This window comes from Podarcis vaucheri (assembly GCF_965113315.1).
Source record: "Podarcis vaucheri genome assembly, chromosome: 16".
Taxonomy (NCBI): domain Eukaryota; kingdom Metazoa; phylum Chordata; class Lepidosauria; order Squamata; family Lacertidae; genus Podarcis; species Podarcis vaucheri.
This window is the reverse complement of record NC_138754.1, coordinates 40,401,265-40,413,037: the sequence shown is the minus strand read 5'-3', so window position 1 is coordinate 40,413,037 and position 11,773 is coordinate 40,401,265. Positions and strand designations below refer to the sequence as shown.

General features: G+C 45.9%; 1 protein-coding gene across 2 annotated transcripts; it reads left to right on the top strand.

Moving 5' to 3' along the window:
* Positions 1 to 237: 237 nt before the first annotated feature.
* OGFOD2 (2-oxoglutarate and iron dependent oxygenase domain containing 2) lies at positions 238 to 10,997 on the top strand. Of its 2 annotated transcripts, XM_082204163.1 has the most exons (7): positions 666 to 949; positions 2,237 to 2,293; positions 3,403 to 3,513; positions 4,416 to 4,515; positions 5,518 to 5,642; positions 8,019 to 8,276; positions 10,568 to 10,997. In XM_082204163.1, exons 1-7 carry the CDS (start codon positions 806 to 808, stop codon positions 10,841 to 10,843), a joined length of 1,071 nt encoding a protein of 356 aa, XP_082060289.1. In that variant the 5' UTR covers positions 666 to 805; the 3' UTR covers positions 10,844 to 10,997. The 2 variants fall into 2 exon arrangements, with proteins under 2 accessions (XP_082060290.1, XP_082060289.1); XM_082204164.1 differs by lacking the exon at positions 2,237 to 2,293 and having other exon boundaries at positions 238 to 949.
* The last annotated feature ends 776 nt before the right edge of the window (positions 10,998 to 11,773 follow it).

The window sequence follows — 11,773 nt, the reverse complement described above, 5'->3', positions numbered from 1 at the left end:
ATCAGGTTAAGGGGAAAGGGAATCCCCTTGCCAAAAAACAAGAGAGAATCTTGTGGTGCCTTAACAAATTTATTAAGGCATAAGCATTTCTGGACCACTACACTAGATGCATGAAGTGTTACCCTGAGATATATATGCAAATGACTGGAGGGAAATGTTCTTTCGCTTCTATCTCTTAAATGTTTGCATGCTTGTACATTGCTCAGTGAAACTGACTATCACAATATGAAGAGTGGTCACTGGGTGGTTTTTAAACGCGATAATTCAGCTGTCACTGGCCACCACAGCCATATGGAGCATCGCCATGTTCAGAGGCAGTGTCCTTCGGAGTGACAGTCAGGGAGAGCGACAAAAGAAAAAGAGGTCTATTCCCTCTTGGTCAACTGGTCAGCCACTGAGGTAGACAAGTTGCTGGGCTATGCGGACCTCAGTTCTGATCTGGCAGAGCTCTTTTTTAATTCTTACTAGCCACGTGACAGTATAGAAATGGAACCTCCATCTGCAGGCATAGCCTACCCCACAGTGGGGAACAAAACTGCTGTGCCATACGGCTCTACTGTATTGCCTTCATGCCCTGCCTGTGCGCTTTCTGAGGGCGCCCGATAGGCTACTGTGGGGAAACAGACAGCTTGGGTTTGGGGCGATGTAGTAGCAGGTTTCATTCATTCTTCCTTCCTACAAGTCTCAGTGTAATTTGTCGACGCTCCCTTAAGGAGAGCGCTCGTTTCTTACCGGGGCGTTTTCGCCGACGGACCCGTTGCCCCTGGAGATCTGTTCCGTTCCTCTTCGGGGTCGGGCTGGAATCATGGAGCCCAGCGGTATGCGGCCGAGGCCAGGGCCGTTCCTGGCCTGCGCCTGCTTCTTCACCGAGAACCTGTTCGTGCCGCGGTATGGGCTTCACCTCCGCTACCACGGGGATCCGGAGCAGCTGCGGAGGGATTATGGACCGGTAAATACATAGCGCCGTGGACGTTTTCCGGAGAGCAGAGACTTTATACACGCGCACCCTCCTCTCCTATCGTTAATCCGGATTGGAGTCATAATTCCCTACACGCAACGAAAGCAGGGGCGGGGGGATAGTACGCTTATCCCCTGACTTCTAACAATGCAATGCTAACCGTGCCTACTCAGAAGTAAGCCCCATTGGGTTCAATGAGGCTTACTCCCAGGTACGTGGGGAGAGGATGGCAGTCTCAATTCGCACACTTTAGGGAGTAATCCCTCTGATCCCAGTGAACTTTTTTCCTGACTAAAAAGTAAACACGTTTAGGATTGTACTGCAGAGCTGCTTACAGTTACAGTACTGTGTTTTAGAGTTTTAAAAAAGTTCTCAGAATGAAGCAAATACAATAGCAAGTACATACAAGTAGTAAGCAACCCCCTATGTTGAAATGGCCATAGTAAAGAAATGTCTCCACAGGGCTTACTTCTCGGTTAAAAGAAAGAGGAGAATTGGGCTTTAATCATATAGGAAATCCTATTGAGCTGAATGGGGTTTACTTCTGAGTGAGCATATTAAACCTTCTCCAACAGTGTTTAAGTGCAAAAAAGGGGCACACACCAGAGACTACTGTTGCTTTAATTTTATCCAGACTGGTGTGCCTTTTAAAACAAAAACCCCTACTGTATCTGGAGAGGTACAGAGAGAGGTCTTGCCTCTGGCCTTGTGGGTTAATTTCAGGGATAGTCCCATGCTTGTCTAGACCATAGTGGCATTGGTGTGGAAGGACTGGGACTGTAATGTAGAAAACAAAAACATGTGTGTAGTGGGTTTGAGTTACTTGTGCGTAAACTGTCCCCATTAGGGAGCTTAATTGCCTGGGTTAAACCGTCCAGACTGCACAGCCCATCTCAGCGTGACTGCCTCAGTTGCTAGCAGAATCTGTCTGTGGGCGTTTCTTAAACCTTTTCCAGCATAAAAGCTGTTTGACTCCCAGTCATCTCCGCCTCTCACTGCGCGGGAGTCTTCTGCGTAGGGAGGGCGTGGGCAGTGGAGGACCAATGCTCTCCTCACTGATGTCCAGGGAAGAATCCCGGAGCTCTGCCTCCGCTTCCCCCATTTGCCCTCCTTGATCCCTGGTGTTACGCCGATTTCCTTCCCCCTCTACCAAGCTGCGTCTCCCCCTGGTGCTGGTACCTTCTCCTGCAGAATCGGGGAGCCTCTCCTTCTCCTTTCGCTCTGATGTCAGTTCCCTGACAGTGTGTCACACATATAAACTCAGCATCTATCCTACAGGTATTAAGACAACGGGGCTGCAGAAGCGTGGAAGAATTTGAGGCAGTAGTCCAAGAGGTACTGTACCTGGCTTCGATGTGAGAGAACTAACAGTCTGGTCTTGTGTACATGCTATACTTTACGCTGTGTTTTTCAACCAGGTTTGGCTACCAAGAGCTACCAATAAAAAATCACACAGATGTGTAATGGAGGCAGGGGGAGAGCCGCTGCTTCTGGCCCCAGGTAGTTGGTGATGCAGGTCAGGTTCTCAGCTCTTCTCTCCAGAGGAAGTGGGTAAAAACAGTTACATATGGTCTCAGGCTTGGCTTTGTAGTAAATATGTCAACAGCTAGAGAAGAGACAGCCTTTGCGTTGATATGCAGAATGTTCCAGTGACATAATCCAAGTTTCAGAGCGCTCTGTAGACTGCAGTCCTATACCCAGGGACCTGATGAACTCAAAAGAACTCATAGGGTTTGCTTCTGAATAAAAGCGCACAGAGGTGGGCTAAACATGTATAAATAATATTGATTACACAGCCCTGGCATTTCTGTTGCTTAAATATGGAGCCTGGACCTATCCACCCAAACATGGTGAAGACCAGAGTGATACATCTCCATAAGCTGCCTTGTACTGAATCAGACCTTTGGTCCACCTAACTCCCTACTGTCTACACCAGAGGTTCAGAACCCATAGCCTGGGGGCCTAGATGGGAAGATGTATATCCAGGCACGTCCAACAGGTAAATCGTGATCTACTGGTAGATCACTGGACGTCTGTGGTAGATCACTGGTAGATCACTGGCTCCCCCCAATTAAGCTCAACAACTTTTCCTCCTCCCTAAAAAACTCAACCTTTGACCTGAACCCCCCAGAAGGGGGTAGATCTTAACTCTGTGAATAGATCACAGTCTCTTGAGAGTTGGGCACTCCTGTACTAGACTATGTAAACATCTGACTTTTGCATGGCTGGAATGCAGCTTCTTGTATGATCACTCACTTTAGTCTCTGGTCTGGCCCATGACTGATATGTGGTCTCAGGAAGGTTGCCCATGGGCTGAAAAAGGTTCCCCTCCTCACCTCTGGTTTACATTGACTGACTAGGCATTGAGCTTAGAACTCTTTGCATGTAAATCAGGTATTCTATACTGAGTTACAGCCTTTCAGCTTCAGAATGAATTTTCCTAGGTTGAAAAAGAAGTCCAGAGGAGAAAGGAATTAGAGTACTGCTCTAGGGAAAGGAAAGCAATAATTTCCCAGAACTACAAGCCAAAGCATCCTCAACTGTATACTTTACAGGTAAATAACTTGTTTCTTCTATTTGCATGCAAGTCCATAGCTAGAGATAGTTTAGGAATGGCTTCTAGTCTGGTGACATTTCCGTACAACAGTTTAGCAGGAGGGTCGGAGTCTCTACTCCTGCAATTTGGTCCAGAGTTGAAGACGCTTAGCTATCACTGGATAAAATGGGACCTGCATACTCTTAACACACTGGCTAATGTTGGTGCTGATATACTGTGGTTAATGGGGCACAGTTAATGGAGAGGGGTAAATTTTGATTTAATATTTGTATGCTGCTTTTTCAGTAGCAAGGTGTATTCTCAACGCAGCTTAAAACGACAACAAAACATTGAGGAAAAAATCACACTTTTCCTCCATTTAATAATATCAACAAAGGCTAATATATCAGCAAAGCAAAACCAAAACAGTTCAGCAAAAAATAAAAATAAAAATAAAAGAAGTGCAGATTCAGAATTCAGAATTGTTCATTAGAAATAGTTGCTGAGTAGCAGCCCATTTTCAGCTGACACCATTCCTCTGGGAAGGGGCTTCCTCACTGGGGACTGGACAAGACTCTGCCTGTACTTTTAGCAGCACAAATAAGAAAAAGAGTTGTCACAAGAGTTGTCCAAAAGCAATTCTTCTACAAGGCACACAGTGCTGATCTTACTCAGCCCTGCATGGAACTTGCACCCCCTTTTGGGAGTTTGTCCTGGGCGGGGTAGAGTGTCATGTAAAGAGAGGTGCACACCTTTGCAACCCCACTCCTCCTCATGGTTAATTCTGTGCAAGCAGCCATTATTCACTCTGTCCAAGAACAAAATTAAAGTTGAAGCACATTAAAAACAGGTTAAATAGAAGTAGCTTGTGTGTGTGTGAAAATAATTTTTTTCCACCCTCCTCTCCTCTTCCAATGCTAGGAATCATTTCTTGCACCAGAATTTTTAGAAACGGTCGGATACTGCACATCCGAGGGTGCTGATCTTCAAGGCCTCTTGGACCGTGTGGAATCTATATCAGGTGGGGAGACTGGGTTAATTTATCAGCAATATGTGTACATGGTAAGGGGCTGCCCATATTAATTCTTTGTAAAATATAGGTTAAGCATATGTGCAGTTTGTATTCTTGGAGGGAATTAGTGGTATACGCATTACCTTCATGTTTAAAAAGATGCCCAGAGGGTGCGGGCTTTTAAAAGGCTGTTTCCCACTCTGCAAAAGGAAATGGCTGCATGCCCCATGTTGTCTAAGTGGCCCCTTTGGTTTTGGTTTGAAAAGATGCAGGAGACTTTTTTTTAACTGGTTTTTACTTCTGAAGGTTCCAGTTCTGAAAATATTGCAAATCACAACATGGTCTGTCTCCACTGTTGGGGGTAGCATGTCTCTGAATGCCAGTTGGGGTGGGGAGATTACAAGTGGGGAGATTACTGTGGCATTCAGCTTCCCATACATTTGCTGGTCCACTGTGAGAACAGAATGCTCAGGGCCACTAACCTGGTCCAGCGGAGCTCTTCTTATTCTCTATTCTTAACATAGATGATCTAGCCCAGTGCACTCTGTTTTGACTGGCAAAGGCTCTCCACAGTCCTGGGCAAAGAGGTGTGTCTTCCCCAGACTTTCTAATTATAATCATTTTAACCAGTGCTTTTCTTCTAGGAAAAAAGGTGCTGGTATCCACCATGAAGTTGTTACAATCAGTGCCACACTTTTAACCAGTGGTTTTCTTCTAGAAAAATGGTGCTGGTGCTTTGAGTACTCTCAAAAAAAAAAAAAAAAAAAAGCACTAGTTTTAACCAGAGATGCCTGGGGCCTTCTGCATGCAAAACATGGTCTCTGCCACTGAGCTAAGGCCCCTACCCATTAAGAAAAGAGAACCAGCTTTTCTTTGCACTTACAAAACCCCCACCACCACCACCCTTCCCATTCTGGTCGCCAGAAGGAGATTTTCTTCCACTACAGGTGATTAAGCAAGTGGCTATGTGCTAACTTCTTCCGATTTTATTTCCCATCCTCCCCGCAACAGATAACAGAATCTACCGACTGCCAGTGTTTGCCAAAGAATTCTGTCAAGCTTTCATTGAGGAGCTAGAGAACTTTGAACAATCTGAACTACCCAAAGGGAGGCCCAACTCTATGAATAATTATGGGGTAAGAGTCACTATTTAGGATTGTACTGTTAGACAAGTTGCTTTCTCTTGACAACCCCCCCCCCCCATCTGTAGTAATGGGGTTAATAGCAATTGCAGTCTTGTAGTATAGAACACTGTAAGGATCACAAGAAAATAATCAAGTAGTTTGAGCCCTCCAAAGTGCTAGGTGAGAAGAAGGAACATTGTTCCATGCCTGGTGGACTTGCGAAAAATCTAAGGCATGCTGGGGTATGATTCATGAAGAACTTTAAAAAGTGTTAAAAGTGTCTTTACAAAAGAAACCAGAGGCATATCTACTAGGTCTGATATACCGCAAAATAAAAAGGAATTTTCTTATATGCCACAGCAGCTGCCAGGATTGTATTTGCCAGTAAATAGAAGAGCGAGACAATACCTTCAAAAGCCGACTGGCTATACAAACTAAGCGAATTCATGAAAATGGCAAAGCTAACTGCTTACATAAGAATGCAATCAAACCAAAAACTTAGACAAGAATGGCAATGTTTTGAAGAATATATGGATAAACACTGTTCCAAAGAGAACATGTTGATATGCTTAGATTAAAAGAGTAAAAGTGAAACAAAAATCATTAATAAAACGTGTTAGAAACGAAATAAAAGGTAATACCTTAAAATATTGCAAAGTACACCATCCAATCTAAAATATACAGAAGTCAAGATGGGGTGGAGGGAAGTTGGGGAGGAGGTGATGGGTTGTCACAGGGTTGAACTCGATTATTATATGTGTAAGTTGTACAGTGGTACCCCGCAAGACGAACGCCTCGCAAGACGGAAAACCCGCTAGACGAAAGGGTTTTCTGTTTTGGAGGCGCTTCGCAAAACGAATTTCCCTATGGGCTTGCTTCGCAAGACGAAAGCCCATAGGGAAATCTCCGGGGACCTCTTTTAAATGCTAGCGGTGGGGAGCAAAGCCTTTCCCCCCCCCTCCGGCCTTCAGAAGAGGTCCAGGAAGGCTGGCGGGGGCCGAAAGGCTTTGCTCCCCACCGCCAGCATTTTAAAAGCAGTCCGGGATAGCTTCCCGCTATCCCGGACGGCTTTTGAAGGCAGGAGAGGTCCGCAAAGCCTGGGCGCGCTGATCTCAGCGCGCGCAGGCTTCGGCATGCCGACAACTCTCCGCAAACAGCGGCAGTGCTGCCGCTGCTTGCGGAGAGGTCCGCGAAGCCTTGGCCGGACAGCTTTTGAAGGCAGGCGGGGGGGACAAAGACTTTCGCCCTCCGCCAGCCTTCAGAAGAGGTCCAGGACCTCTTCTGAAGGCTGGCGGGGGGCAAAAGTCTTTGTCCCCCCTGCCTGCCTTCCCAGGGGCTTTTAAATTGCCCCGGACAGCGGAGAAGTCCTCCGCTGTCCCGGGGCGATTTTAAAATGCCGCCCGCCAGCATTTTAAGATCGCCCCCGACAGCGGAGAAGCCCTCCGCTGTCTCGGGGTTTTTTAAAATGCTGGGGTGGGTGGGAAGAAAAGCCCTTGTCCCCCCCCCCCCAGCCTTCAGAAGAGGTCGGGGGACAGACTGTCTCCGGACCTGGTCTGAAGTCGGTTTCCCTAGGAACGCATTAATTGATTTTCAATGCATTCCTATGGGAAACGGTGCATCGCAAGACGAAAAACTCGCAAGAAGAAAAAACTTGCGGAACGAATTAATTTCGTCTTGCGAGGCACCACTGTAGTTTACTTTTTGTTTGTCTATGTATTTCTTTTTTCAGCATTTTGTACATTCTAATAAACAAACAAACAAACAAAGTGCTAGGTGAGTGCTAAGGTTATTATTATGCTTACCTAGACTCACCCCGTATTATAATTAATTTATATATCATTACTATTATATTATTATTTATTAAAATTGTATATTGCTCTTCATCCATAGATCTCAGGGCGGTTCACAAGATAAAACTGCAATATAAAAGACACAAAACACATAATAAAAATAAGAACAAAAACAATAACAGGCCAATAATCCCCCCTCCCACAACACATTTAAAAGGACAATGGAACTGGTTCCATTCCTCTGCTGGGATAGTTAAGTCAGTAGAGCATGAGACCCTTGATCTTAGGGTTGTGGGTTCAAACCCCATGCTGGGCAAAATATTTCTGCATTGCAGAGGGTTGGACTAGATGAGCCTTGTGGTTCCTTCCAATTCTGTGATTTGTTGATCTTAAAGTCCTTACTGGGCAAAGAAGCAAATCTTTACTATCCAAATTGAGAGAATGTAGCATGTTAGAAAATGGAGGACAGTTTTTAGCCATCGCAAGAACCTGACCACTGCAAGATGCCCTGACCCTTCTGCAAAAAATATTTATTTTACATTCTGTTTGGTTCCCCTTTAACTCTTTCTTTTGCATGTTCATATATGACCCACCGCAGGTTCTCTTAAACGAACTTGGGTTGGATGAAACTTTCATCACCTCTCTGCGTGAAAAATACCTACAACCCCTCACAGCTTTGCTTTACCCGGACTGTGGGGGAGGCTGTTTGGACAGTCATAAGGCCTTTGTGGTGAAATATGCTTTGCAGGAAGACCTGGATTTGAGTTCCCACTATGACAATGCGGAAGTGACTCTCAACGTTTCCCTGGGGAAAGAGTTCACTGAGGGCAACCTCTATTTTGCTGAATTCAGAAAGGTGCCTCTTCTTTTAATGGCTTACTTTCACTTTATTATGCCTATTATTTCACAGAATTTGTAAGAAACATACGCAGTTCACTGCCACAAGATGTGTTAGTGACTTTAAACAGAAAAGATGGGGTAAACCAGTGTGTTGGACCCCAATTCTCATAATCCCTGATAACTGCCTGGGGCTGATGGTTCCAAGAATACCCAGAATGCACCATGTTGGCTATGCACAGACCCATGACAGTTACATGGAACTTCCATGTATAGCGGCAGTACAACTCTGCTTATTGGCTGCTGGGGTCAAAAAGCAGAGAAAGCCTCTCCTCCCTCTCCTGCCCTCCTAGGGAATTTCCAGAGGCAGAGTGGTCCCTATTGAATAAGTAATGCTAACCTCAATAGATTTTGGTCTAAGGTTCCATTTAATCCAATGGTGAGGAATGTGTGGCCCTCTGGATGTTGCTGAATTCATTCATCCCTGACCATCCCTAGGCTGATGAACTTTGGGATATACCAGGTCTTTTCAAAAACACCTAAGCCATCCACCATATCCACAGCTTGCAGCAGTGAGTTTCTCATGTCAAAAGATGTGCCGTGTGAAGAAATCCTTCTATTTGTCTGATATGCTTTTACCCAAAGCAGTCTCATTTTACTGGACCATTATGAGTCACAGAGGTAGCTGCTAACAAGCAGTGGCCTGGAAGACAGCCCTCTCTGTGGAACCCCTAAGTCAGTGGTGTCCAAACTTTTTTCAAAGAGGGCCAGATTTGATGAAGTGAAGGGCCGTAAGGGCTGACCAAACAGCCAACCAAAGTTGTTAACCTTTTTTTAGGATTGAAGTTGTGGATTTTACCCCAGGAAATATCCTGCCACAGGGGCCGGATTAAACCAACCAGCGGGCTGGATTAGGCCCCCAAAATGGACATTGGACATGCCTGCTATATGTTTTCCTTCTTACAAAGATGTACTCCTTGCTGCCTGCCTCTTGTCACATTTCTCTGCCTGGCTGGGACAAAAAGAGCAACCCAGAGCCTTGGAACAAGCTGTGACCCAATGACCAGTACAAGGTATGGTAGGAAATACTTAACTAGGGTTATAATGGGTTATGATGATGAAGCCATCCGCACAACCCATACGCTTAAATCATCCACGAAATCTTAAAACTGATTTCACAATTCACTTAAAATTCAGGCATGTCCAAAGTCTGTTTTGGACCTGCTGGTCAGTTTAATCCGGCCCCTGTGGCGGTTGGGTAAAATCCCCAAAAACCTCAACAACCTCAATCCTACAAAAAGCTAAACATTTTTGGGGTAAAATCTTTTTTAAAAAAGAAAGCTCAACAACTTCAATCCTAAAAAAGGTTAACAACTTTGGTCGGCGGCCCTTTGATCAGCCCACACGGCCCTTCACTTCATCAAATCTGGAATCTCTTTGAAAAAAGTTTGGACACCACTGAAGGGTTAAAGTCAAAGAGTTCAAGAGAAGCAGAGAAGGGGATGCTGGATACTGACCCCACCCATGCCGCTTCCCTTGGGAAAGGGCTGTGGTTTAAGCAGCCCGGTCGCCCCGCCCCTTTCCCTGCAAGGGTCCAGGTGAGTGCAAAAAGCCTTGGGGTGCAGCAGGCATTTTGGGGGGGAGGCTGTGGAAGGATGCAATGCCAGTGGGATGATGGAGGGGGAGATAGCAGGCAGGGAAGCTGCTGGGCAGAGAGACTCCACCCCAAAATGAAGGGAGGTGGGTGTGCAGCTGAGCCCCCGCCCCATTACGAGTATTCCGAATGGCAATATGGATACTATAGACACATGCAGAAATACAAACGTTTCCTAAATTTCAGTTGAGTTTCCTGCATTCCAAGGGGTTGGACAATCTATTTCTTAATAGGTTTAATTGGGTTTGGTGCTTTGTCTCTGCATGTCATTCTTTGAACAGCTTCCTGTGCAAAGATAAGGCTTGCTTTCACTGGTCTGTTCATTTGTGCATTTGACTAGTGTTGTGTGAAGGAAATGCAGCCCCTGGGCTGAAAAATGTCCCCCTCCTGCCCTCCTGGGTCTCTTTGCGACATCACGGGCAGACCATACATAGACAGGGCTAGGGAAACTAGGCCTCAAGGGTGAGCACTTGTAAATAAAGACACCTTTTAACGCGCTGTGAAGCCGCTTTAAACACTCATGGTAGTGGAATGGACTGTTTTATTTGCGATTCCTGCATTGCAGGGGCTGGAGTAGATGACTCTCAGAGTCCCAACTCTTCAGTTCTGTGATTCTAAATAATAATAACATGTGGTCTTTCTTATTCCTTTTCAAGGACAGCAACCCAGTGCCAAAATACATCGAAGTTGAACATGTTCCCTTCCATGGCTTATTCCACCGGGGAGGACAAATTCACGGGGCGCTGCCTATCGCCTCTGGGGAGCGCTGGAACCTGATTATCTGGATGCGATCGTCCACTGTCCGGAATCATCTTTGCCCCATGTGCAACAGAGTGCCTGAATTGGTGCAGGCAGAGGGATTTGGAGATGGGTTCACCAGGAATTCTGAAAATGTACAGTTTGAGACTCTGGATGTGTGCTCCTTAACCTAGGGAGGTGATGTGCGGCAAATCCTGTGCCTTGATTTCACTGAAGACGTTGCTAGAGGGGCTGATGACAATACTGGCAGTAGCCCCCAAGCTGTTTTCTGTAGGCCAAGCTAAGAGAATGTGTCATACATTAAAGTCATACATTAAAGGCATTGAACACACTCTGAAAAGCTAACTGAAAAGGTTATGCAGAAGCAGATGCCACAACAGCTAATCAAAACACTATGGTTGTGATCACAGATTGTAAAAATCAGCATTTATCCCTAAAAGACAGGTGTCTGTTTTGCAGTATAGGTGGCACACAGTAGGTATTTGTCAACAGGAGCAGGAGAGCAAATCTGAGGGCCTGGCTACCATATCGTCAAGCGTACATGGAACTCCCGCCGGCTCAGAAGGCTTGCGGAAAGCTGCCTGAAGCCTGGAGAGCGAGAGGGGTTGGCGCACACCGACCCCTCTCACTCTCCAGGCTTCAGCGAAAGCCTGCATTCACTCCATAGGACGCACACAAATTTCCCCTTCATTTTTGGAGGGGGAAAAGTGCATCCTATAGAGTGAAAAATACGGTACATGAAATAAAAAGTGGGGCTGTGGCTAGTGCAAACAGACCTACAGACCACAGGTTGCTGACTAGGAAGATGATGCCAACTTACTTCGCTTGCCAATTATCCTGGAGCTAAATTCCTGATGTACAATTCATTTTGAATTTGCCATATTTTGGACAAGATGCAGGCAGCAACGAGCGCTGGAAGTGCAAAATGGGAAACAGAAGCCTATCATGTGCATGGTGAGAAAGGGAGTTAAGACTTCCGGGGTGGCGCCATCGGCAATGGCGGACTCCCTCTGAATTGGAGGGACTAGCTCCACGTGAAACGGGTCTTTTCCGCTACGGCGAAGCAGGGACCCTTTTAAAAATCACAGGCGGATGAAGCCTGT